This window comes from Podarcis gaigeae (genome assembly GCF_964106915.1).
Source record: "Podarcis gaigeae genome assembly, chromosome: 5".
Lineage (NCBI taxonomy): Eukaryota > Metazoa > Chordata > Lepidosauria > Squamata > Lacertidae > Podarcis > Podarcis gaigeae.
In genome coordinates, this window is record NC_139681.1 from 45,300,607 (window position 1) to 45,323,919 (window position 23,313).

At 40.9% G+C, this 23,313-nt stretch overlaps 1 protein-coding gene across 1 annotated transcript in view; it reads right to left on the bottom strand.

The window, feature by feature from the left end:
* ZRANB1 (zinc finger RANBP2-type containing 1) overlaps positions 1-23,313 on the bottom strand; it is a 40,266-nt gene that overhangs the window by 12,650 nt on the left and 4,303 nt on the right. Inside the window, exons 2-5 of the mRNA XM_083741283.1 lie at positions 18,236-18,321; positions 15,523-16,373; positions 3,680-3,867; positions 1,605-1,758 (exon numbers count right to left, since the gene is read on the bottom strand). Coding sequence (XP_083597409.1) covers positions 1,605-1,758; positions 3,680-3,867; positions 15,523-16,336 — 1,156 coding nt within the window. The 5' untranslated portion in view covers positions 16,337-16,373; positions 18,236-18,321. The remainder of the gene's footprint in view (positions 1-1,604; positions 1,759-3,679; positions 3,868-15,522; positions 16,374-18,235; positions 18,322-23,313) is intronic.

The window sequence follows — 23,313 nt, forward strand, 5'->3', positions numbered from 1 at the left end:
TGGTGGGAGAAAGGAACCATACTTCACTTAAATGTTGGCACCATTGGAAATATACAGATGCCAACTCTCAGCTATCTGGTCACCTCAGTTAGGAGTTCAGGCTGAAGGGAAACAAACAGTAATTAGCTATCCTTTGAGTCTGGGACCCAGGGTGCGGGGAGACCTCAGGGCCTTTGAGGCATATTGAGCCCAATTTCTTCTCTCTTTTTTCCGGTCTGTCTGCGATGGAGCCAAATGGGACACAGAGAACTGTACCCATCACATGCTGATGCTATTGTGAGGGCTTTCAGAAACTCACATACTCCCAACTTTTGCCACAATGGCTCCTGTCATACGGACTGAACTATCACCACATTCATTTCTATGTTGGATTGGAGCTGCACTACTTCACTGAGCAAAGGGGCTTCAACACCTGCTCCAACAGACCCTTATGGAGAAGTAGGTTTCCCAGAGCAGATCTCCCTAGTAAGCTAAGGAACACAGACATAAATATTTTGTCTCTGGCTCCAGTCATCATTAGCTGCAGCTTTGCCCACTGCTGGTATGCATCCCTCAACAGACAAAAGGTTGCCCACCCTTGTACTATACCAATTGTGCAATCGCAACTGAATGCTCTTCAGAACTCAGCAATCTCTTTGCTGTGCAGCAGTAGAATGAAGTCAGCAGCAGAATTCTGGTTATTTTACAGCTACAGTGATCTCAGGCAGGTGTACATTATCAGAATTTAAAATACTTCCATGACCAAGGTATTTACTAACAAAACAGTTTGAATCCAAGACTATAATATAGGCCTAAAGTATGGTTACCAGATGTCCCCATTTCCCGGGGACAGTCCCCGGATTTAAAAATCTGTCCCCCGACAAAATCCGTCCCCAGAATGCGCCCAGATTTCCTTTCATGTCCCTGGATTTATATTTTAAGTGTTATAGATTTCTTATTAGAGAATGAATGTTGCATGATTGGTTCAATGGCACAAGACACATCATATGGGGACTTCCAGCGAGGCAAAATGGCGGGCGCCATGGCAGCAAGCAGCTCCTGAAGCCAGCCAGAGCCAAGTGTGTTAGCAGGCTGGCTCCAGGCTGCTGAGACTGCTGCTGCCACTGCCAAGGGGGAACCGGGGATGCCTGGCACATCAACTGGGGGAACCGCTGACCCCCCTCCCCCCGCAATCCAAATCGAGCCGGAAACGAGAGCGCCCAGCCACCCGGCCAACTGCCCACAGAAGAGAAGATATTACTTTTATTTAAAAAAACAAAAACTTTCTTTAATAATTTTTTTTCTTTTCAAAAAAATCTGGATTCTTTGAAAAAAATCTGGTAACCTTAGCCGAAAGAGTATTTTATTATGCAAACACAGGAATGAGTCTCAAAGTAATTTCAATGTTAATATAAAGGAACTGTGACAACAGTCTTTCTCCTGAAGTTTCCTCTCCTCTGAAATTTACTCCATGTGTAGGCAAGAAGCTTAATGAATGAAGATTTTTCAAAACCTACAGCACTTCTGTTTAGGAAGTATTAGTAGTAGTCAGAAGTGGGCAATTTCATACACACATTTATCTGCTAAGGACAAGTTACCAGATAAAAGAAGCACCTCATAATTACCTGCAGGTAATGTAAATGTTACAAGGTCAGTTAGGAAATAGCAGGCAAAGTCTCCCTTCCGCTGATGAAGAGATGCAGCGATTTCACGTCGGATTTGCTCAGTAAGCTCTGGGCATACCATAGCTGGAATACACTTAGCTGCATGTTGGGATACCTGTAACAGGATGTTTCATGATGTTATTAATTTAAGAGAGAAATGGACCACGCCTGTTAAAATGCAAGAGAATCCCCCACCCAAGGACAGCTGACAGTAGCAGTAAGACCCAATGTTCTGCATTATTGGAATGGTGGGCTTGGGAACAGAGGCATCTCACTTCTGACTCTTGCTCAGCCATATAGGTTGCTGGGTGATCACAGGGCAGTAATGAATTTGTAGTCTAACCTACCCCCGTGAGAGGGAAAGGGGGATACCTGCACGGATACCAACCCGAGCTCCTTGCAGGAAGGACAAAACTATCCAAAGAGTGAACTAGGTTTTGAGGAGATGTATGTCACTTCTTCCATAGCTTAAATGCTACTCTGTGATCAATTGAAATTGAGTTCCTAGAAAGAGCTGCCAGCATTGGATAAGTCTTTGAACTAACTGGCATCATTCAGAAACAAAACAAGAAGGAAGTTTTAGCAGCCCTGATTTCTGTCCATATCTAGTGAACACATGAATTCATGTGTTCCTAATATAAAACACAGCTAAGATGTACTTTACAGCTGTATCAAAATTCCTAACATGGTAGGGTATCCAGGGCTGCTTCACAAGGAACATATTTCCTACACTGAGATTACCTCCATATAGAAACCATGTCCGGCGTGAAGAAGTCCATAAATACGCAGCTCCACTGTCCCTTTCTGCCTAGCCTGGTAGTGTCTTGGATTTATTCATTTCACTTATTGAAAGTTAACTACAATCCCTTCAATGAACATAAGACATTCTTGGAATATTTCTCCAGTGCTCCACCATCTATTTTGGAGAACATTTCAAAATGTTTTTAAAAGCTCTACATGGCTTGAGACTTGTAAAACTACACCACATCAACCTGCCTGTGCACTGTGGTCATTTTCAGAGGCCTATCTCTGCGTGTCATTGTCATCTAAGCTGGGGAAATTGGGGACCTTCCTTGATTGCAAATATGCCTGTGGAATGGCCATCCAGCAACCACTTCGATGTCTTTTTAGAGCCAGTTGAAGACCTTTCCCAAGGACTTCTAACCTCTGAACAGACTGCTTCATTTTTAGTGTTTTCACAGAAGTTTAATTATGTATTTGTTTTATACTGTAAGTAGCTCTGGAATTATACTGTTATAAATTTAATAAGAATTGTTAAAGATACAGAAGAGCAAAGCTTTGCTGAGGAAGAATCAGTGTTTCCTCATCAACCACTATGAATCATTTCTGTTCGTAAATAACCCAGTAGATGTGGATAATCAGTACAATAAAACTCTCATCACTCTCAACTATTGTAAATGCAGGCTATGGCTCACGGGAACTAAAGAGTCCAACAACTTCTGGAGAGCCACACATTCACTAAACCCAACAGGGCGGTGGCTCCCCTTCTGTGGATGGCTTTTCCCAGAGAGGCTCATCTGGCATTACATGTCTTTAGGAACCAGGCAAAGGCATTCCTCTTTACCCAGGCTTTTGGCTATTAAATAATCTATGGCCTCTTAAAGCAGGGGTGGGGTGGGGGGTAGCGCTGTTATTATGATTGTTTTATTATTACGCAGTCTGTTCTTATGGTTTTTATTACTGTACTCCGTAAAATGTGTTCTTAATGTTGCTCACCACTCTGGGATCTTTTAATATAGGGTAGTATATAAATTGAATAAAACAAACAAACAACAACAACAACAACAACAACAGGAAACAGAGGATAAGACTAAGGGACAGCAAAATCTCTATTGGTATTGGCACCATTCATCTTATTCATATACCTCTCTGGTATACCTCACCAAGAAGGATCAAACTGACCACCAAGGCTTCAGCACTACTCTCATTAAATTCCCTGCTGATGCTTCAGTTGGCTCTGGAACCAGATGCAGAGACTCCCATAAGCACACATACCAGCAAAAGTGAAAACTCACCTCTGTAAGCAGAATTGCTAGCATATCTTGTCTTTGAAAACGTATAGCAAGATGAACAAGTGTGTATCCCACGTCAAAAGCGGAAGGGCGATTTAACAAGCGTACTTCATCTGCAGAAAGCTGTCGTGCAATATCTCCTCCTGACGACTTGTATGCTTCAATAGCAGCTAAGTCACCTTCTACAACCCCTAGAGACATGGAAGATGGGTCATAAAGTTAAAATTTCTAATATTACTTAAGATAATGACAGTTCATTCTTAATCAAGTTACCATTTATTGTACCATTTCCTTACCATACATTGAGATCCTAAGTTGGGGAAGGGCCTTGAATTTGGTTGCCATCAGTGGAGCTCTGTGCCTTGCCAGTCACACTAACTGATAATGTATGCTCACAGCAGTACATAGTATTTTTGCCACAGTTCACATGAAGGTAGAAACCTATACAGTACATGTCCATGGAGGAGAGTATGCAGATCAAGTCCATGCAACCTTTTGTCTATAGCATGGTAGTTTAAGAGAAGGGATGAATCAATTGCTTATATTCACAGGGCCTCTGTGGAAGGACTTCAAACATTACTAATGAGATTTGGTTCTCACTTATAGCCCCATCTAATTATACTATCAAAAAAATCACATAAATGGAGCCCTTCTAAAATGACCTTAGGGCTACTTGGCAAAATTCTCTCATTGGGCACCAGATCAAATGTGCCAGAGTTCCAGTGACAGATCTGCCAAAGACACATTACAGAAGTTAGACAGGATGCAGCTTGAAAATGGTTGGCTTCAATATGAAGCTACAGAACTCGCTGAAGTCTTCCCTGTGGCTGTATACAAACTACTACATTATTATTTTTATCCTCCAAGAAATTCAGGGCGGCATACAAGGTGCTAATCCCCACTTCATTTTTCTTCACAACAGCCCTATGAGGTAGGCTAAGTCAAGAATTTGTGATTTGTCTAAAATCACCCTCTGAGTTCCATGGCTGAGTAGGGATTTGAATGTACTTCTCCTCAGTCCTGGTCTTGACACTAACCACTATAAGACATTGGTGAATGAGGAAAGTGCTATCATATTGGACACAAGTGGGGAGAGATATGGATCATTTGTTTTAGCAAGCCCAGTCAGTTCATATAAACTTAATAACATCACTTTGAGTAGGACACGCCTTTGTTTCAGGAAGGGTGTTACCTGAGCAATTCACCATAAACTAGCCAAAAACCACACAAAATAACTACTCCGTCAATGCCATAAGCTGAATACAAAACATTACAAGCCATCTGAAGGAGGGGCTATGATGGCTCAACAGGACTAAGTTCCCATGCAAGGGCAAATTGCAATGACTAAGAGGTACCATTTAATAACCACTTCAAAAGTGCTAAGTGGATGCCTGCCATGGATAACTTCATTAATGTGGGGTCTTGACTGAATATGGATGTACCAGAATAAAGCAAACAAAGGAAGTGTAATCAGGAGTGCAATGCCACCCCTGAAGAGTGGGTGCATTTGGTACATTGCATTTAGGATACTTAATTTTAAACAGCTGAGTTCATTTTATATGCTTTCCTCATCTTCCCAAAATGGACTTCCAGGAACAAGGAAGTCCTGGTACAGAAAAAAAGGGGATCTTATTGTTCTGAAGAATACAGTATCCACCAACACCATCATGGCAAACTGGAAGGGAAATAAGTTTGTGAGAGTCTTGGCAATAGACAGGATGTGCAAGTATGTACTGAACTGCCCTTCAGAGAAAATGAGATAATATCTTTGGTAGGATCCCTCTCCTTCTGGATGAAAGAGATGACAGAACGCAAAAGGAAGCTCCTGGAACTTACTATGTTTAGACCAGGCATAGGCAAACTCTGGCCTTCCGGATGTTTGGGACTACAATTCCCATCATCCCTAGCTAAAAGGACCAGTGATCAGGAATGATGGGAATTGCAGTCCCAAACATCTGGAGGGCCGGAGTTTGTCTATGCCTGGTTTAGACAATCTTATTTTGACTCAATAAGCCCCAAAGGGGAACAAAACTTGTGCTCATAGTCTCCTTTCTCCTCCACACACTGTGGTAAGCTGGGAAGTGTTTAATTAACCTTCCTTTTCAGTTAGATCAAAACCAGGAAACTATGGTTACTAGGTTTAGAACAAGCTAGGATATTAAACCACCTGCAAATAATGGTTTAAAATCCTGCCTTGTTTCAGTGCTGGAAAACATAGGGACTTCGGATTAATTCCAGGGGAATTTCTGGCTTATTACCACACACCAAGAAAGAAGAAATGGGAGATAATCCAAACTATACCACAGAAAGAAGTGGTGTTCATTCTCTGGGAAATAACTACATACCCTAGGAAATAACTATATACTCAATCTTTTTGAATCTTAGGAAGATTAACTAGGGAAGTGAAACAATACTCTTTACAGTAAGAGAAGTGGCAGCATACAACGTATTTTCCATATTGAAGCCATCTAAACTATTCTAAGCATGTTTAGCTTTATAATCTCTGTTCCAGAGAAATTGCTTCCGAAGACTATAAAATAGTAACTTGATTTTTTAAAAAAAATCCCTAACCTCTTTGGTTTCCAGCCAGCAAAGAAAAGCTATACAGTAAAAGCACTGTGTAAAATTCAATCCTACACTTTTATGTTAACATTTCATAGCCTAAAGTAAAAGTGATCAAACTTGCAGCATTCAGATTTCTACACTGCATTGTATAAAACAGTATCTTTCTGCAGGTATTTATCAAGCTATATCCTTTACTTAGCACATAGACCTCCGCTTAAGAGAAATCAACAAATTCATATGATGGTAATAATGAGGAAAGTGCCCCTAACCCTAGAATGGGGAATCTCTGGCCCATGGGCCAAATTTAACCTGCTAGGCCTCCCCATTTCCTCCTCAAGGCTATTTTCCCAAAACTATGCACACCTGTCATCAGATGTGATGTCAGATGTGAAGCAGGTGTAAATGTAGCTGCAGAAAGCATGATTGAAATGTATTTCAGGTTCTAAGCCTACATAATGATACTCTACTTTTGTAGAATGGGCACTTCATTTTATACCAAGAAAGCCACAATAGTGCAATATCAGTAGGTTGCAATTGTCACAAATTATATTCAAAGTTTTTCTTTTTAATTTGTTTGCATGTCAGTTCTTAGAAACAATGATTTTGTGGCATTCTGTACCATAGCCTCCTTTACTCACCAGGCCAAAAGGGAGAATGACTCTCTGGGCACAAACATTGGATCCAAGGTACAAAGAAATGCCAGCACAACTGGTTATTCCTCCCTCCCAGCTTAGTAAGTACCGGAGACTTTGTAGGGGCTATAAGGACCCCCCTTCTTACCCTTAAGTGCCCCTTGCTCCTCCCCATGGGCCTGTCTATCATGGGGGCCAGGACACACAGGTGCATAAGGGCTGGACTGTGCCTAAAAACCAAAAAGGAATCTGAATTTAGTATTTTTGTACACACATTTACTCAAGAACAACTAACATATTCAAGAGATTTATAACCCACCTTTTGAGAAAAGTCCTCAATGGGGCTTACAAAACCAGTTATGCCTGCACCTGGGAGTGGAGCAGATCTGGGGCTTGAAAGATGGAGGCCAATGCTTAAGAGGATTACAGCAGGCCACAAGTTTATTGCTCATAGCTTTCAAATAATATTGGCACTGAATGAAAGGGAATCCCAATATTACTGAAAGCATATGTGCAGACATGTGCTAAACATGCCCAGCCCATCAGTTAGGGAACCGGGTAACTAGCTAACAGCATAAGTCACTCCTTCTGCCACTGTCACCATTCTGCAGGTATGGCTGGTGTGTCAGCTCTCAAATAAAGTTGGCCCCTGAGTCCTCACCTCCAAGGACCCTTAGGGCAGCCAGGCCAGCACAGAGAGCACAGCCCCACTTCCTCCTCTGACTATGGTCCCTGCCTAACGTCCAAGCACTAGAGTGAGCTCTGAGAGCCTGAGAGGACAAAATAAAATTGGTCTTTAAAAAAAAAAGCCAACAGAGAGGAGGTTGATGGAGAATGAGATGGAAAGGATATCTGACTGATTCTCAGACCAGGCAATGCAAGCATGGGATAGGGGAGAAGTAAGTGATTCCATCTGCACACCTCATTCCCCACTTTTGGTACCTCTACCAGTCTGGGTATTGCTGAGCAATATATAGCAGAAGCACTGGGAAGAGTGATGGGATATGAGTGCTGCCAACTGTTGGACATCCAGCCTACCGATCTATGAAAGGATATAAATACCTTTGTTTGTTGGTTAGATTGCTACAGTTTGTGGAAGCCAAATGGTGGGTCCTCCTCAGTGAGAGTGAGATTGCCAGTGAGAGTGAGAAATGCCAGATGCATTTTGCACCTAAAGATTTTCCATTTGCGAGGACCTCAAAAAGTCTGGATGCCATTTTTTGTGCCTAGCTGACACTCAAGGATTACTGAAATGTATGTGCTTTGAATCCTTGAAGTATATGTTATGGATAGACAATATGCTAAGGAATTTAACAATAAAGAGTACGTAGGGTGGTTTTGAAAACTGAAGTTTGGTACTAATATGTTTACTGTAAACACCAAATTAAACATGTATTAACAATTTCTGTTAAAAATTTGATATTAACAATGTGTCACTTATGTGAATTGTGTATTAGTGCATGCTTATCAAAATAATAAATAAAAAGTGTTGCTGTCCTGCCCCCAAATGGCAACAAGACACCTACATCTTTGAAACTAAGAAGATTATCCACAAATTCTTTTACAGATCTAGGATGCCACATCCTTAAATATCAGATTATTATTTAGATAAAAAATGTAATATTAAGATAACAATTACATCATAATGTACATGATTTTATGATATACAGCCTAAGATTACCACTTGATAAAATTTCTGACACCATTAAGAGAGATGACTGGTCTGAAGGCTATGACCTAAGAAGTATTTTGGGGGGTGGGATTATAAACACTTATAAACACTTTCTGCAGGCAAGCATATTTCTCAAAAGTATCAGTAAAATGCTTTTAATGAAAGCTGCATTCCCAGACAGACAATTCTAAGAGAAAATGTGGTTTCTGGATTCTCTTAGGCAAGAATGAATGTTACACATACATACTCTGCCAAATAATCTCTTTTCACCTTTCTTCCCCATAGCAGATGAAAGGAACAGTTGTCAAACGCTTCCATTACAGATTTCACTGCTGACGACAAGCAATATAAGCAGGACAAATATTGGGGATTATGATCAGAATATAGTATTTTTGTTCAAAAGAATCTGATCCAAGCCAGAATTGTATGATACACACAGAGATGTGAATAACTAGAAAAGCTGTTTAAAGTGTAAAGAAGTAATGTGGAAAAAGCCACTCAACCCTTTTCCCCATCTAGGATTTCCAACTTCCAGTTTTTCTTCCCCACTGCTGCATCTCTTGTTCAAAGTAGGCCACGTACATATGTAACATGTGGTATGGAGACCTCATACCACCAAAACTGCACATTAATTGATGTCCTGACATGCCTAGACAACCTGTAACCCACATCCACCAAGTAGATCTGGTAGTTTGCTTAGAACTTGATAGTCTCCTCCTGGTTTTGTTGCTTGGCTACACAAAACGGAAGCTTATTAAGTACCCATCAGGTTTCAAAAAAATGTCTGGCTGTGTTCAACTTAGCAAGCCACACATTGTGCAGGCTTAGGTTAGGATACTCAGTCTGGAAATTCACAGCCAACCACAAAGCTGAAACATTAAGAATGTTGATCAGACATTTCAATCTTTTATCATGTGTTAGCAGCAGGAAATTTTTGGTTTGGCCAATCTAAAAGTTATACCAAAGTAAAGGAAATTAACCATTTGGAAATGTTGCACACAAGCAAAGTTAACAAGAACAGTGGTTGAATAGCCCTGATCAATTAATCAAATAATAAGAATCCAAATGAACTTGAAACAGAGAAAACACTATCACATTCTATCAGCCTCAGGCAAATATCTTGTTTATCTAGGGTACATATCAGCTCCTTTGTAGTTTGCTCAACTCTACTGTTCATGCCATCCTGGTGATGCAAGTAGATAAGGTAGGAGAGTTGAGGAAGAGGACTGATTACCTAGACTGGAATGCAAATTTCAAAAAATAATTGAGGGCCCTTTCATGCAATTATCACAATGTAAGTGGGCTTACTTAGGAAAAAGGCACATGCTTCATTCACAGGGCACCTATCCTTATTTCATAACTGCAGAATAGGAACATATCCCAGGGAATCATATATGGTGTGCCACTAGTAGTGATATGAAGTGAGAATATTCTCTCCAAAAGATTATTTTTGAGAATTTAACATCACTAGCCACTAGAGCCCGAGAGTTTTGATTTGACTGCTCTGTATTGCTTTTAAAAATGTACATTTTCCCCATAAGGCCATCAAGATGAAAGAGCTCTCTAATACCCTCAAGCCTAAAAGAAAACTCTGGAGAGAATACACAACTGATGCTTTAGATTTTTAAAATCAGAACAATGGTGATTAAAAAGGGAAAGATTATAATTCAGTATTTTCTTCCACAGCTTTTTACAGAAGCAACTTGCAAAATTCAGTAGTCATAGGGCAGCACCCTCTCACAAGATATGGAGAGCCTTTAACAGTAAACTTTAACTGTGCCCCTGCTGCTGTCCAGTGAGCATGGCAATCAAGGCTAAAAGGTACACAGATTCACTACTAGATTTTCATTAAAGCTGAGGCTTCTGATTGGCTGAGTCTGCTTTCTCTACCCTCTGCGGGTAACAAGAGGCCATGTCAGCCAAAGGGCTATTGCCTCATTGCCTAGAGTGTGTCACACAGCATGGTTTTTTCACTCCATCTATCATGATGGGCAAGATAGTGAAGCAGTAGACTTCAAAGCTAGGAACAGCCAGAAGGACTGCAGCAGCAGCCAGACCATCTGGAGACAAGGTAACAGACTGTATTTTTAAGGGTGGTGATGTGATTTTTGGCCAGCAGGAGCAGCCAACTCCATGCTCTCAACATTTGACTGGTAAAATGGCTTGGGGGGGGGGGCAGACTTCTCTTCTGACTATGTTGGGCTTGGCACAAATGCAGAAGTCAAAGCAGCAGGTTGACAGGCCAAGAAACAGAGCAGCAGATGTATAAAAAATCAATATAGTCTCTACAGCTTTCTTCAAGATGCTGCCTGCCAGAAGTACATTAGGAGGGATTTTGTGTCATCTTCAGCTGGCAGGAGAGCACCAATACATACATGCTGCCCACATCCACCTGAACTTCCATATTATAGCAAGGATTTCAAAATGCCTCGAGGAGGCACGATTTTTTCTCCAGTTCTGCTGTCCTATTTGGTACTAATTTGGAGTATTTTTATCTTCTGTTGGGACTCCTGGGCCACACTGGGGGTTCTGTTGGCGTATCATCCACCCTGCTACCTTTCTGAACTGATGAAGATGGTCTCATATTTGGTTCTGGAGATTCCCAAGGATGTTTGGTGCTGAGACTATCTTGCAGGGGCTTTACCCCTCAGCAACTGTGGGGTACCTTTAACAACAATTCACCCCAGAGGCTGTTTCTGGGGGCTTTTCCAGCTGATTTGGCAGGCATTCCTACTGAAGCCCTAGCTGTTCTCTAGAATAAGGAGATGACTCACTCAACTGATGCAACCAGTCTCTTCCTTTAGGTACAGCCTATGCAACTCCTTGTTACACACCTGAGCACAATGAAACAAGCTGAAAGACAGCTGGTACACAAATGGAAGGAAATTCAAGATGAATCCAACTGAACACAAGTGAGAGCCTACTTTGTTGCAGTGATGGATGTGAACAAACTTTTTCCTCCTATAGCTGAATCCTCTCAATGTTATCTAGATTTCCCAAACAGTGCAGGGCCTTTTTGAAATCTGGCCTGGGAGATGTGGTGAATCCTCAGGAACCCACTATCACATGTTTGCAGGACACTCTGAATGTAAAGTTTCTCGCATCCATCATGACTTAAACTTTACAATTAATGCTATGTCAGTAGTAGAGGTGTTCAGAGTTCCATCTGGTCCAGCCTGCTTGGATAGATTTCAGTTACTGAAACATGAGGACATGGACAATGCTTGGTCATGACTCATGCCCAGAATAACACTTGTATATTTGACCCTTGCCAGTCATGGCTTATTAAATCTAGCAGGAAATGTATGCTTGGCTGGGTCCAAGCAGTTAGAAGACAGAAGGCTCAAGTGTAACCCTCTCCATGACGTTCAATACCATCACTCTTGTATTCTTCTAGTTAGGTTCACCCACCTTTCTACTGAGAGGACCAATTCCATAAGTTGGTACTGCAGAAATACTGCTCAATGCCTTCACAACTGTGCTTCCTGGAGCCCCCGTGCTGTTTAACATCTACACAAAGCCACTGAGAAAAGAGGTTGAGCAATCTGGGCTGAGGTGTGACCAGTATGCAATAATCAGAAGCAGGTGAGGCTGTGGATGCCCTGAATCAGAACATTAGCATGGTAACTGATTGGATTAACAAACTGAGACTCAATCTTGATAAGGTGGAAGCACTATTGGTAGATGATTTGTCCATCCAGGTCAGGGCAGCCCAACTTTTCATACCAGATGGGCCCCAAGAGTAGTTCAACATGGAACCCTTAGACGGCACACTGCCTTGTCATATGGGGGCAGGAAGGCTAAAATTTGATGCCTCCCCCACAGCCCTTGTGCTGCCTTCTCACAGCGGGCTAAGTAAGGCACTGGGCTTTGGGAAGGAGGCACGAGGCTCTGAAAGAGTACAAGAGCCCTTCCTTCTCCTTCCCAAAGCTGGAAAAGTGTAGACTTGGCTTTGGAAAGGAGAAGGAAGAACCCTAGGATCCTGTTAGAGCCTTCACACCTCCTCCCCCAAACTTTGGAAACTCCCCCAGCTTTGGAAAGACAGCATGAGATGAGGATGGGGGGGGGGGGTCAAATGTTGCCAAGGGGTTCCAAAAAGGTATTGAGGGCCACATGTGAAGGGCAAACAGTCTGATCTGAAAAGGGTTCCCAACACCTCAAAAAACTTAGTAAATTCACAGCTTAGGGATACTTCTGGATGCAAAATTATCATAAGAGGTTCAAGAGGTCTGTGTGGCAAGTACCTTTCACCAGTTTTAGCCAATATATAAAGTATGGCTATACCTTGGCCAGAGCTGTTTACATTCAGGTAACCACACCTTCAGACTACTGCAATGAGTTGCACATGTGGCTGCCTTTTTAAAGAGTGACTCAGAAACTGCAATTTGTTTAAAATAGAGCCACAAGGCTATGAACTAGGTACTTAACCTGCCGCACTGCCTCCCTGTCCTTTTACAGGCCTAATGTGAATTACCAGCTTTAGCCTACAAAGGCCGAAACATTGAGATCCTGTTTGGATCCAGGTGAAGTGAAGCAGGTGGCTACAAAAGAGAGGGGCTTCTCAGCTGTGGCACACCAGTATTGGTGTAGTCTCCTCAGGCACCTTTTTATGGTCTTTTTGGCCCCAAGTGAGTGCCTTTTTATTTACTCAGGCCTTCTAAACCTGTATTTTAAAATAAACTACAGGTCTACATAATCAGTGCTATTTTTCTAGAAAAAAGGTGCTGGAACTCACCACAAACACCTTCCTTTGTCTCTGTATAATGGCAATGGTGTCCACATAAGACGTGCCGGAACTGAATTCTGGTGAGTTCCAGCAGAAAAAAGTCCTCCTTTTGTTGTTTTCTTGCTGTTAAATAAAGCTTATGCTCTGGCTCTTTTAGTGTTGCTTTAAACTGAGCTGCAAACTTGGTATATACCTTTTCTGCATCACAGGAACCTAGTATGTCAGAGGCTTGTAAATGCCTTAAGGTATCGGCCACACATGGGAAATATAAACATACATTTGCTATTATGATAGACCACAATCATGTTTTCCACATTAGAAAAACAAAAGACAAAAATTGTGCAGAATCTATTCCTCTCATATGGTACCTTACAAAAGGCATCCCACAGGAAGCAACTTGTCGCATACTAATTAAATGCTAAAGTGACTGACATCAAATTTCTAAAAATAAATCATGGGAAACAGCATCTTGAAACCACTATAACAAAATTGTAAAAAGGCAAACTTAAAAATCAACGGAGTCTCCTTTTCAGGACATGCTGCAATGCAAGATGCAAAATTGCAAAGATAATTAATGAGCTATTTGCATTTGGGCCAAAACAAGAACCATGTATTCAAAGACAAGTATAAATCATTGTTTTTAAATCTTTAAATAAGCACTATAAATAGTATGCCTTTTATTTTACGGGCAGCAAAAAATGGAACCTTCTTTTCCTGGTCAGCTATTTGCCATATCTAACTGAATACTATTTGCAAGTTTAGCATTTCACTATTATATACACACATTACATGCATTTGCCACAGTGTTCTGACATGTCAGTATTACCATCCTAAGCAATAGATCCATCAGGTATTCAATATTAAACACCCATGTCTTAAGTTCCCAGTCTCTCAAACACCAGCTAAACATCTTTGTAGCATTTAATAAATCCAAGCAAGGGTATTCTTGTTGTTAAATGAAGAAGGGAATGTTCTATCCATGACAATTTTCTTTAAAAAATAAATCCATCAGAAATCTTTGTCTTTGTGTATAGTACCGTAAGGGAGAAAGATGGCAATGAACATTATTTTTACCATGGGTGTTTGAGAATTTTGGATAGCAGTATGCTACATTGAGTTCTGTCTTGTATAAACAAGAAAAAATCCATCTTCCACAAAGGAGGGGAGACACTTCCTGGCAGTGCTTTGTATACCCCCCCCCTTCTTCCATAAAAAGTTGGAAGGTTATTATTTTGAAAGAATACAGGGTATTTTTCAGCAGTCAGTAGTCACTATTCTAATGCACCATGAAACTAATTGCACTGTATTACTATCATCATTATTATTAAATATACAGCACAGTTCCACCCTTATACTTTGAAAATACTTTCAATATTTTCCAAAATATCTGCTAGACATATCCCGATAGCATTATAGATTTGATACACTAGAGATAATTAATCAAAGTGTAATTTATAATATGCCAAAAGGACAATATTTGTTACAACAATCAGTATTTCCAAGGTCAGAACTACATTCTGTGTTATTTTTAACTGATTGCCTCACACTTGTGTAAGATCTATACTGTTTACAAACACTTGTGAACTGCAGCTGCTGATTCTAAGGCACAGCTTGTCACTGTAAGTAGGGTAAAAAAAGATTACCGTATTTTTTGCTCTATAAGACTCACTTTTTCCCTCCTAAAAAGTAAGGGGAAATGTGTGTGCGTCTTATGGAGCAAATGCAGGCTGCGCAGCTATCCCAGAAGCCAGAACAGCAAGAGGGATCCCTCTTGCTGTTCTGGCTTCTGAGATTCAGAATATTTTCTTTCTTGTTTTCCTCCTCCAAAAACTAGGTGCGTCTTGTGGTCTGGTGCGTCTTATAAAGCGAAAAATACGGTAACACATGGCTAAGTAATTTTATGCATTAGTGTTCATATGTAAGAACTGTTCTTAAAGGCATTTAGAATCTTTATTTTTAAAACTGAAGTGCAACTCTGATTTTACGCTTGTGTCAATGGTATTTATTTGGCTAGCATTTAAGTAGAATTTTCCTATGTTTCAACACCTTACAAAAATAAGTTCACATATTGTGTTGTTAAAATATGGAAATTCAACATTTGTATAGTGATTTTAAGTGTTTAAAGAGCTTCATATGCATGCTTGTTATAAACATTGTGTGAAGCTTGCCAAAATTATTGTGTTTTACATTTCAACCAATATACACCACTCATCTTCCCTTGTAAATGAAATATGACTGACACAGAACTTACCAACACAAGCATTAAGAAACAGCCAGTCAGTCTTCTTCATTCTGTTTTTTATTTGCTTTAGTTTTTTGAAGTCAACTTCAAGTTCTTCTTTGCTGCCAACGGCTCCAGCCAGCTCAATTCTCTGAAAGTCCATTTTCATTTCAGATTCCCGTTTGGTTGTAGGAGGTGATCTTCTTTGGCTATTGCCACTACTACAGCTGCCCCTCCATCGAGTTCTGTCTTGCTCATTTATTATTGAGGAAGCTTCGTCTGTTTCTGCCAATTCTATTGCTTCAATGTTGTTGGGTCTTGGATGATCACACACAACACACTTTCTGGCTTTAGCCCAGTTTTCATACGTACAGACAGAACAGGTCCAGTGCTGTGTCCTCATGTTTAGTTTATTTCTATCATTGTACTCCTCACAAGGATCCACAGAGAAAGGAGCTGGTCTTGAACCAGACCCTGAAGACTGAGGGGATTCTGTGGGACTCCTGGTCCTACGCTGAGACAAGCACTGTGTGCATCGTATTGCACGAGGCCAGTTCAAGTATGTGCACATGTGGCATGACCACTTATTTGCACTTTCCATACTGTAGGATGATTTAACTCTTGGTCTTGCACTGGAATCTGGACATATCAAAGGACTGCTGCCTCCTTCAATACTTGCAGGATCCCAATCTCTACCGACTTCACTTGAACCACTTTTGAAAGGATCTTCTGTTATAATAGTTCCACTAGGTCTTTGAGCACGGCACATGGTACACTTGATCGCAGATGGCCAGTTTTCGTATGTACAATACTCACAAGCCCATTTTATTCCACGTTCTGTCATCCTGCACTCCTTGAAGTAAATGATTTCAGGCAGAAAGCTTTGGAAAAAAAGAATAAGAATAAATCTATTAGAACACATAAATTATGGACTATCCACAGTTATGAAAAAATATATACCATATATATACCAAAAGAGTAACTAAACACAGTTCATTCACAATGCTTGATCATGGATTAGGATTACATGAAGAAGTCAGGAAAAGGCTCAGTTTCATTCATCCCCTTTTTCCCGCCTTCACATGCAGAGAGAAAAGATTTATGTTTCTTTGAAAGTAAAAGCCTTCAGTTTTCTGTTACAGTTGAACCCAGGAAACTGTGGTTAGTTCAAACAAATCAGGATCAAATTGAAGCTTCAAATTCTGGTTTTTTCAGAATAAACGAGAATAAATAAACCACAGAAAGTGAGAGCCAGAGGTTCATTTGCATAATCATGCTTAGCATTGTGTCTAAACAGTACTTTCATATCACACTTGACTGAGTATTGCTTTACTCAATAGTGTAAAGAAAATATTATAACAACTGCTAATCGGTCATTAGCTGCCTTACTTATTTTATACCTCATACAGTACAGAATTGATAAACACAAATGGATCAGTGACAGATCATTAAGCATCCTCAGGAATGACCTGGAAGATACATTGAGAGCTAATTTCTGCTAATGTATTGTACTTAAAGTTCAATATATGTGCCCAGCACCTGATATCAGGAATACAGTATAACTAAATGTACTGAGTAAAATCTCTTATCATTTTATTTAACAGAAAAAATATGAACAAAATACTCTTTAGGCTGTTCCTAAATCCTACTTTAAGAAGCTGAAGATGGAATAAATCAGTTTACTAACTACTCAGATTTGTTACTTTAGAAATCAGAATACAGTGGTGCCTCGCAAGACAAAATTAATTCGTTCCGCAAGTCTTTTCGTCTTGCGAGTTTTTCGTCTTGCGAAGCACGGTTTCCCATAGGAATGCATTAAAAATCAATTAATGCATTCCTATGGAAACCGCCTTCAAACCAGGTCCGGGGACAGTCTGTCCCCCAACCTCTTCTGAAGGCCGGCGGGGGGCGAAGCTCTTTGCTTCCCCCCCGCCTGCCTTCCCGGGACAGCGGAGACTTCTCCGCTGTCCGGGGTGATCTTAAAATGCTGGCGGGCGGCAGCGAAGGCTTCGTTTCTCCGCTGTGTTTCTCCGCTCTCCCGGGAAGGCAGGCAGGGGGGAGCAAAGACTTTTGCCCCCCGCCGGCCTTCAGAAGAGGTCCAGGACCTCTTCTGAAGGCGGGCGGGGGGCAAAGGTCTTTGCTCCCCCCCCCCGCCTGCCTTCAAAAGCCATCCGGGATAGCGGGAAGCGCTTCCCTGCTATCCCGGACTGCTTTTAAAATGCTGGCGGTGGGGAGCAAAGCCTTTCGGCCCCCGCCAGCCTTCCTGGACCTCTTCTGAAGGCCGGAGGGGGGGGAAAGGCTTTGCTCCCCACCGCTAGCATTTAAAAGAGGTCCCCGGAGATTTCCCTATGGGCTTCCTTCTTGCGAAGCAAGCCCATAGGGAAATTCGTTTTGCGAAGCGCCTCCAAAACGGAAAACCCTTTCGTCTAGCGGGTTTTTCGTTTTGCGAGGCGTTCGTCTTGCGGGGCACCACTGTATCCCTAAACCTTCCCCCCCCTTTTTTTAAGTTCAACACTCATTCAAGAGGCAACAGCGTTGTAAGAGAATTATGTTACATCAACGTTGCAACATTCAGTCACTTTTAAACCAGTTAATCCCAGTTTTCTTTACAAGGGTCCTCCAGGTTTTGGAATCACTAATTCATCACACAATACAAAGGACTCAGGTAGGAGTTGAAAGATAATGTATGACCCTTCTTTTTTCAGATGACCATATGGTTTTAAATAAAAATTGTTCTATTTACTTTTTCTATACTGAAGAGTCTATTTCGTCTCCATACTGCCTTTTCAGTGGCAAGGTTGACGGACAGCACTAAGTACACAGCTTTTCCTGTGAACAATACAAATTATTGTTAAAATCTTACTACAACATACAGGAAATAGTACTTACTATATCAGTCACATTTGTCATGTCTAGAGTAAATTGAGTAACTTTAAATGAAACTGCAGCAGAACTATCTTTGGATCTGCTGCTTTATCATTCAAACACAAGTCTGATAAACTCCAGCTTCATAGAGAACTGGCTCAGCTGTAACCTACTTATGACTACATCAGTTTCAAAATACTTGAAGCATTTCCTCAAGCATTAGCAATGCTTCAAAACAGAATAAACTTCATATATGAAAGCTGCTTCCTTGTAGGCAGTTATTCAAAACCTACATGTCAATATGTATGATTATACCTCACAAAGTATATATATGCAATAGCAAACCAAGCATGGGACATGCGATTCAGCCAAACAAACCCACACACGATCAATTCCAATAAAGGATTCATTCCATTTCCTATATTCAAGTGACTTTTCTTTCCAGTAGAATGGCCCTGGAATTATTAATGAACCAAGATCCAAAGGACCAAGCAGGATCCATGCAGTTACTTCAGGTCCACCCAAGCAACAAACATTTGTAACTTTTTCATTTTTTGAAAAGCAGATCCCCATTTCGTATCACAAGCTACATTTGAAAGTCCCCTCACTTTAAAGAGTGGCTTACTATGGTTCTTCACTTTCAGATAACCTCAAGTCACAAACCTGTTTCGTTACCCAGTAATTTGGATACATATCTACGCTCTCATGCATGTTTCTTTCAGGAAACAACCAACTTCGGCTTCCACCATTAATTAGCTAATCAGAAATGTGCGGTAGAGAGGCAAAAGATCATGTTGTAGGCTACTGGATTTGAACTGCTCCTAGCAATGGATCACAGCAAAAAACACCTCCTATCTAAGCCTCACAGTGCCCACTACAGAATGGGTACCAATAAAATCCAATTTCCTCATTTGTGGGGGGGGGGGGGACGACAAAATTAATTACACTTACATATATGCAGTATTCTAGTTTGTTTTCTCCCAGTGTAGCAAAGGGAGGAGTGGGACAGGTGAAATTTGAGCAGCATACACAAGCATTCCCAATAACCCCCAGTTTGCTCAATTGTGCTGAGCTATTATAAAGCATTTACAGTAATCTTTATATGGTATTGGAGAGCAGATTTTTACAAGGAATCACTACAGCAGCTCCTTGTACACTTGCTTTGGCCCAGTTCAGATTTTCTGGTACTCCCTGCAGAGTGTCAACTATTATTTGTTTGTGCAGACCTTTGGTTTTAAAACAAATAAATGATTTGATACTTAAGCTGTAATCAAGAACCAGCCTCAGGAACATACACTGTGCCCCATTCCCTGGTACAGAATTTTTCTTCTTTTTATCAATATAATTGCTGGTTTGGCATTACATCTGCACTTTGGCCAATGAAAACCAGGTTTGCCATCTCAAGCTAGAACCTATATACCAATTTCAAATCTGTTTCTGGATTATGCTCCCAATTTGCAAAACCATCGTTTCCAGGCAGGCCGTTCATCTGCTCCAGCCTCAAGAGAATAAATACCACAATGAATGGAATATAGTACTTAAAGCATGAGTTTCAGGTGCTATTTTGGACCAAACATGTATTTTATTTATTGAATTTATATTCTATCCTTCCTCCCAAAGGAGCTCTTGTCATGTATCACAAAGAATTGCTAGTACTGCTGCTTCAACATAAAGCAGAGGTGTTAATTATAGAATTTAAATTATGATTTGTTTTATTTTACACTCATATGAGAAAGACCCTATCGTTCCACCTTCCAGAAATGTTCACACAGTTCTTCTTTTCCAGTAGATATCAGAAACTTGCAGACATTGTTGGAAACCCAGCATGTCATGTTGTGACTAGCTGCAAGTGTCGATTTGTATTGATTTGTTTTACTAACTGAAGGAGTAGTGTAGAGGAGGAAGAATTTGCTTTGTAGTATTCACAGTAGGAAAGCCTTTCATACAGACTTAACAGGGCTGCCTTCAGATGTCTTCTAAGGTTATATAGTTGCTCATCTTCTTGACATCTGATGGGAGGGTGTTCCACAGGGTGGGAGCAACTACTAAGAAAGCCCTCTGCCTGGTTCCCTGTAACTTCACTTCTTGCAGTGAGGGAACCATCAGAAGGCCCTCAGAGCTGGACCTCGGTGTCTGGGCTGAATGATGGGAGTGGAGACACTTTTTCAGGTATACAAGATGCACAAGCAAAAGCTTTATACTTTATGTACAAAAACTGGGTTAAAAATTTTTTTTTAAATGACAGTCCTACGCGCCCCCCCCCCCGCCCCACACAGAGATTAAAAGGTGATAGATTGTTTAATTAGCCAAAGACCTGGGAGAAGAGGAATGTTTTTGCCTATCACCTAAAGATATGTAATGAAGACGCCAGGCAAGCCTCCCTGGGAAAATCATTCCACAATGGAGGAGCCACCATAAAAAAGGCCTGCTTTTGTGTTGCCACCCTCTGGGCCTCTTGTGGAGGAGGTACATGGAGAAATCTCCAGAGTGATGAAGAACTCTCCAGAACAGATTTAGGGTACTACAGAGGCTGCAAGGGGGGAGATAAATTCTTGAAAATTGCTTCCCTTCCTGTTCCACCTACAGGAAGTCTTACCTGTGAGTAGAACCAAAAAAAGAATATATGCGTAACAGTAACACATTTTTCATGTTAAGTCAACAAGCTATTAAAGCTTTCCTTGAAATTAGCCAGAGGCATACCTAGGAGTTGGTGAAACTGGCCTTCACCTGGGACACAGGCCCAGGGGGGACACAAAAATCATCTATCAGACTATAGATTGTATGACAAATATGCGTGTGGTGAAATGACGCCACTGTCCTGCCAGGATCAAGTGCAAGAGAAGCTTCTCATCCTTCTTGAACCATGAAGGCGACTGGGGGGGACCGGACCGATACAGCTCCTTGCCAAGGGCACAGGGGGCTTTACATACGCCCCTGAAATTAGCTGACGCAAACCAAATAGGAATTTTTTTTCCAAGAATGCCTATGTAAACCACCCTTCTGAAGTTCTTCCAAAGTTCTCGAATGTGGTAGATATGACAAAAAGTTTTTTTGGGGGGGGGTAGTGGACAATGACAGATGATTAACAAATCTGTTTTAAAATTGCACGTGGTAACATACATTAGAGCCCCTGCCTTTGTAGTACTAGCAAAAGACATTAAGTACTGGGAGAAAGGGTACATGCTTGTACATCTCCAAGCATCCTCTTGAAATATATGTAGGGGAGGAATTACATTTAACTGTCGTACTGCCTACATTTCTAAAAAGAGACAAAGACTTAGCATAAACGTTGTAGCATGAACTTGTATAGTCATGTGTGTGTTTCCAGTCAGCTGACACCACAAAATAATAATCATGTGCTATTCTAATTACTGTATTGTTACATTATTTCACAATCAGGTCATTTTGTTTCTCTTAACAGTTTAACAACAATCAAGTGATACTTTTTAAAGTACAAGTCCTCAAATCCTTTAGTTGTCTGTAGATAGCAGATGTCCATTTATCACAGTCTCCTAGCAACTAAGGTTAGGCTATTTACACATTTATAACCTTTGTATATTGATCAATTACTTGAACACTCATTTATTATAATACTATCCCTAGAATTTGTAGAAAACAAAGAGTCTAGAAATTTGGCACAATCAGCAGTAGTTCAATATATTTCTATTCTTATACTATCCTCAAATGGGAGATAATGATGCAGCATAAACCAAGATGGCTTGGCAGAGTCCTCTACACATTTGGCTAGTGCTGAAAATAAGCCATATAGAAATGTATCTAAATCTGTGCCAAATAAATTGGAAGTGCTACATAGAATGACCAACCAAAAAAGACAGAAAGAAATTTAAGAGGAGATAGTAGATTAAAGTATTTGTGCAGAAAAGTAGTAGTTTTTTTCTTTAAAGTCATCTAAAAACACAGTACAGTGGTACCCTCTGGATACGCACACCTCCGGTTGCATATCTTTCAGGATGCAAATGCGGGAAACCACCCCGCACACATGCACAGAAGCCCTCTACCGCCCCGTGTGAATGTGCAGAAGCGGTCCCTCTGGTTGCAGAAACCTCGGGATCTGACCAGAGCTCCGGAACGGATCCCATCCACAACCAGAGGTACCACTGTAATGCTATTTGACACTATTAATCAAGTTACGGTAAAATATCCAGCTTTTCCATAATTTCCGTACAAATTTCATACTGAAGGACCCTGATCAAGCCATATTATGAACTCTATATGGGATTTACGTAAGTGATACCACCACAGAGTATGGCTTCTAGACCCCTTTATCAGCAATTACAGAAACTTAAGTGAAACTTCAGGCAGACCATATAATGCAAAAGAAGCTGAAGTTGAAAAAAATGCCAAGTTGTGCAGACAAAAGCCCTTACATCTATTCAAGAAATTATTCAGATCATAGATCTTTTAAAGTTAGTATCGTTTGCTCAATATTACACCATAACAAAGTTCTATATCGAATTAATCTATACTCACTAGTAGGAAACTAGATCCAGCCAGTGAGCCAGATTTCCACATACCCTGGTGGGACAAGTTTGATAGGCTGCCCACCTGTCAATCCCTTGGTGTTACAACAACATCAGGTGACCCATTTTTGCCCCTGGAGATTTGAAAGCAAAGTGTATGGGCAAAAAAGCATGTGCAGTGCTTGTGGATGTTTGGGGAGCACTGCACAAGGGGTTTTGCAGGCAACGCAGATCAGTAGTGCCCGCAGAGTTCCTTTCAGCCAAGCCCATTTCATCCAAGCCTTTACCAGTCCCACATTGGATGTAACACATGATGCAAGATGTAGGGCAGGTGGGAGTGACTTTGCTGAAATGGAAAGGCAGGCCAAATGTGGAGGGTACAGTGACTGACGGGCATAAATTAGGCCGACAGGCCAGAGGTTCTTCACCTTTGCTAGTTAAAAATTATCTACTTCTACCAATTACATTACTAGTT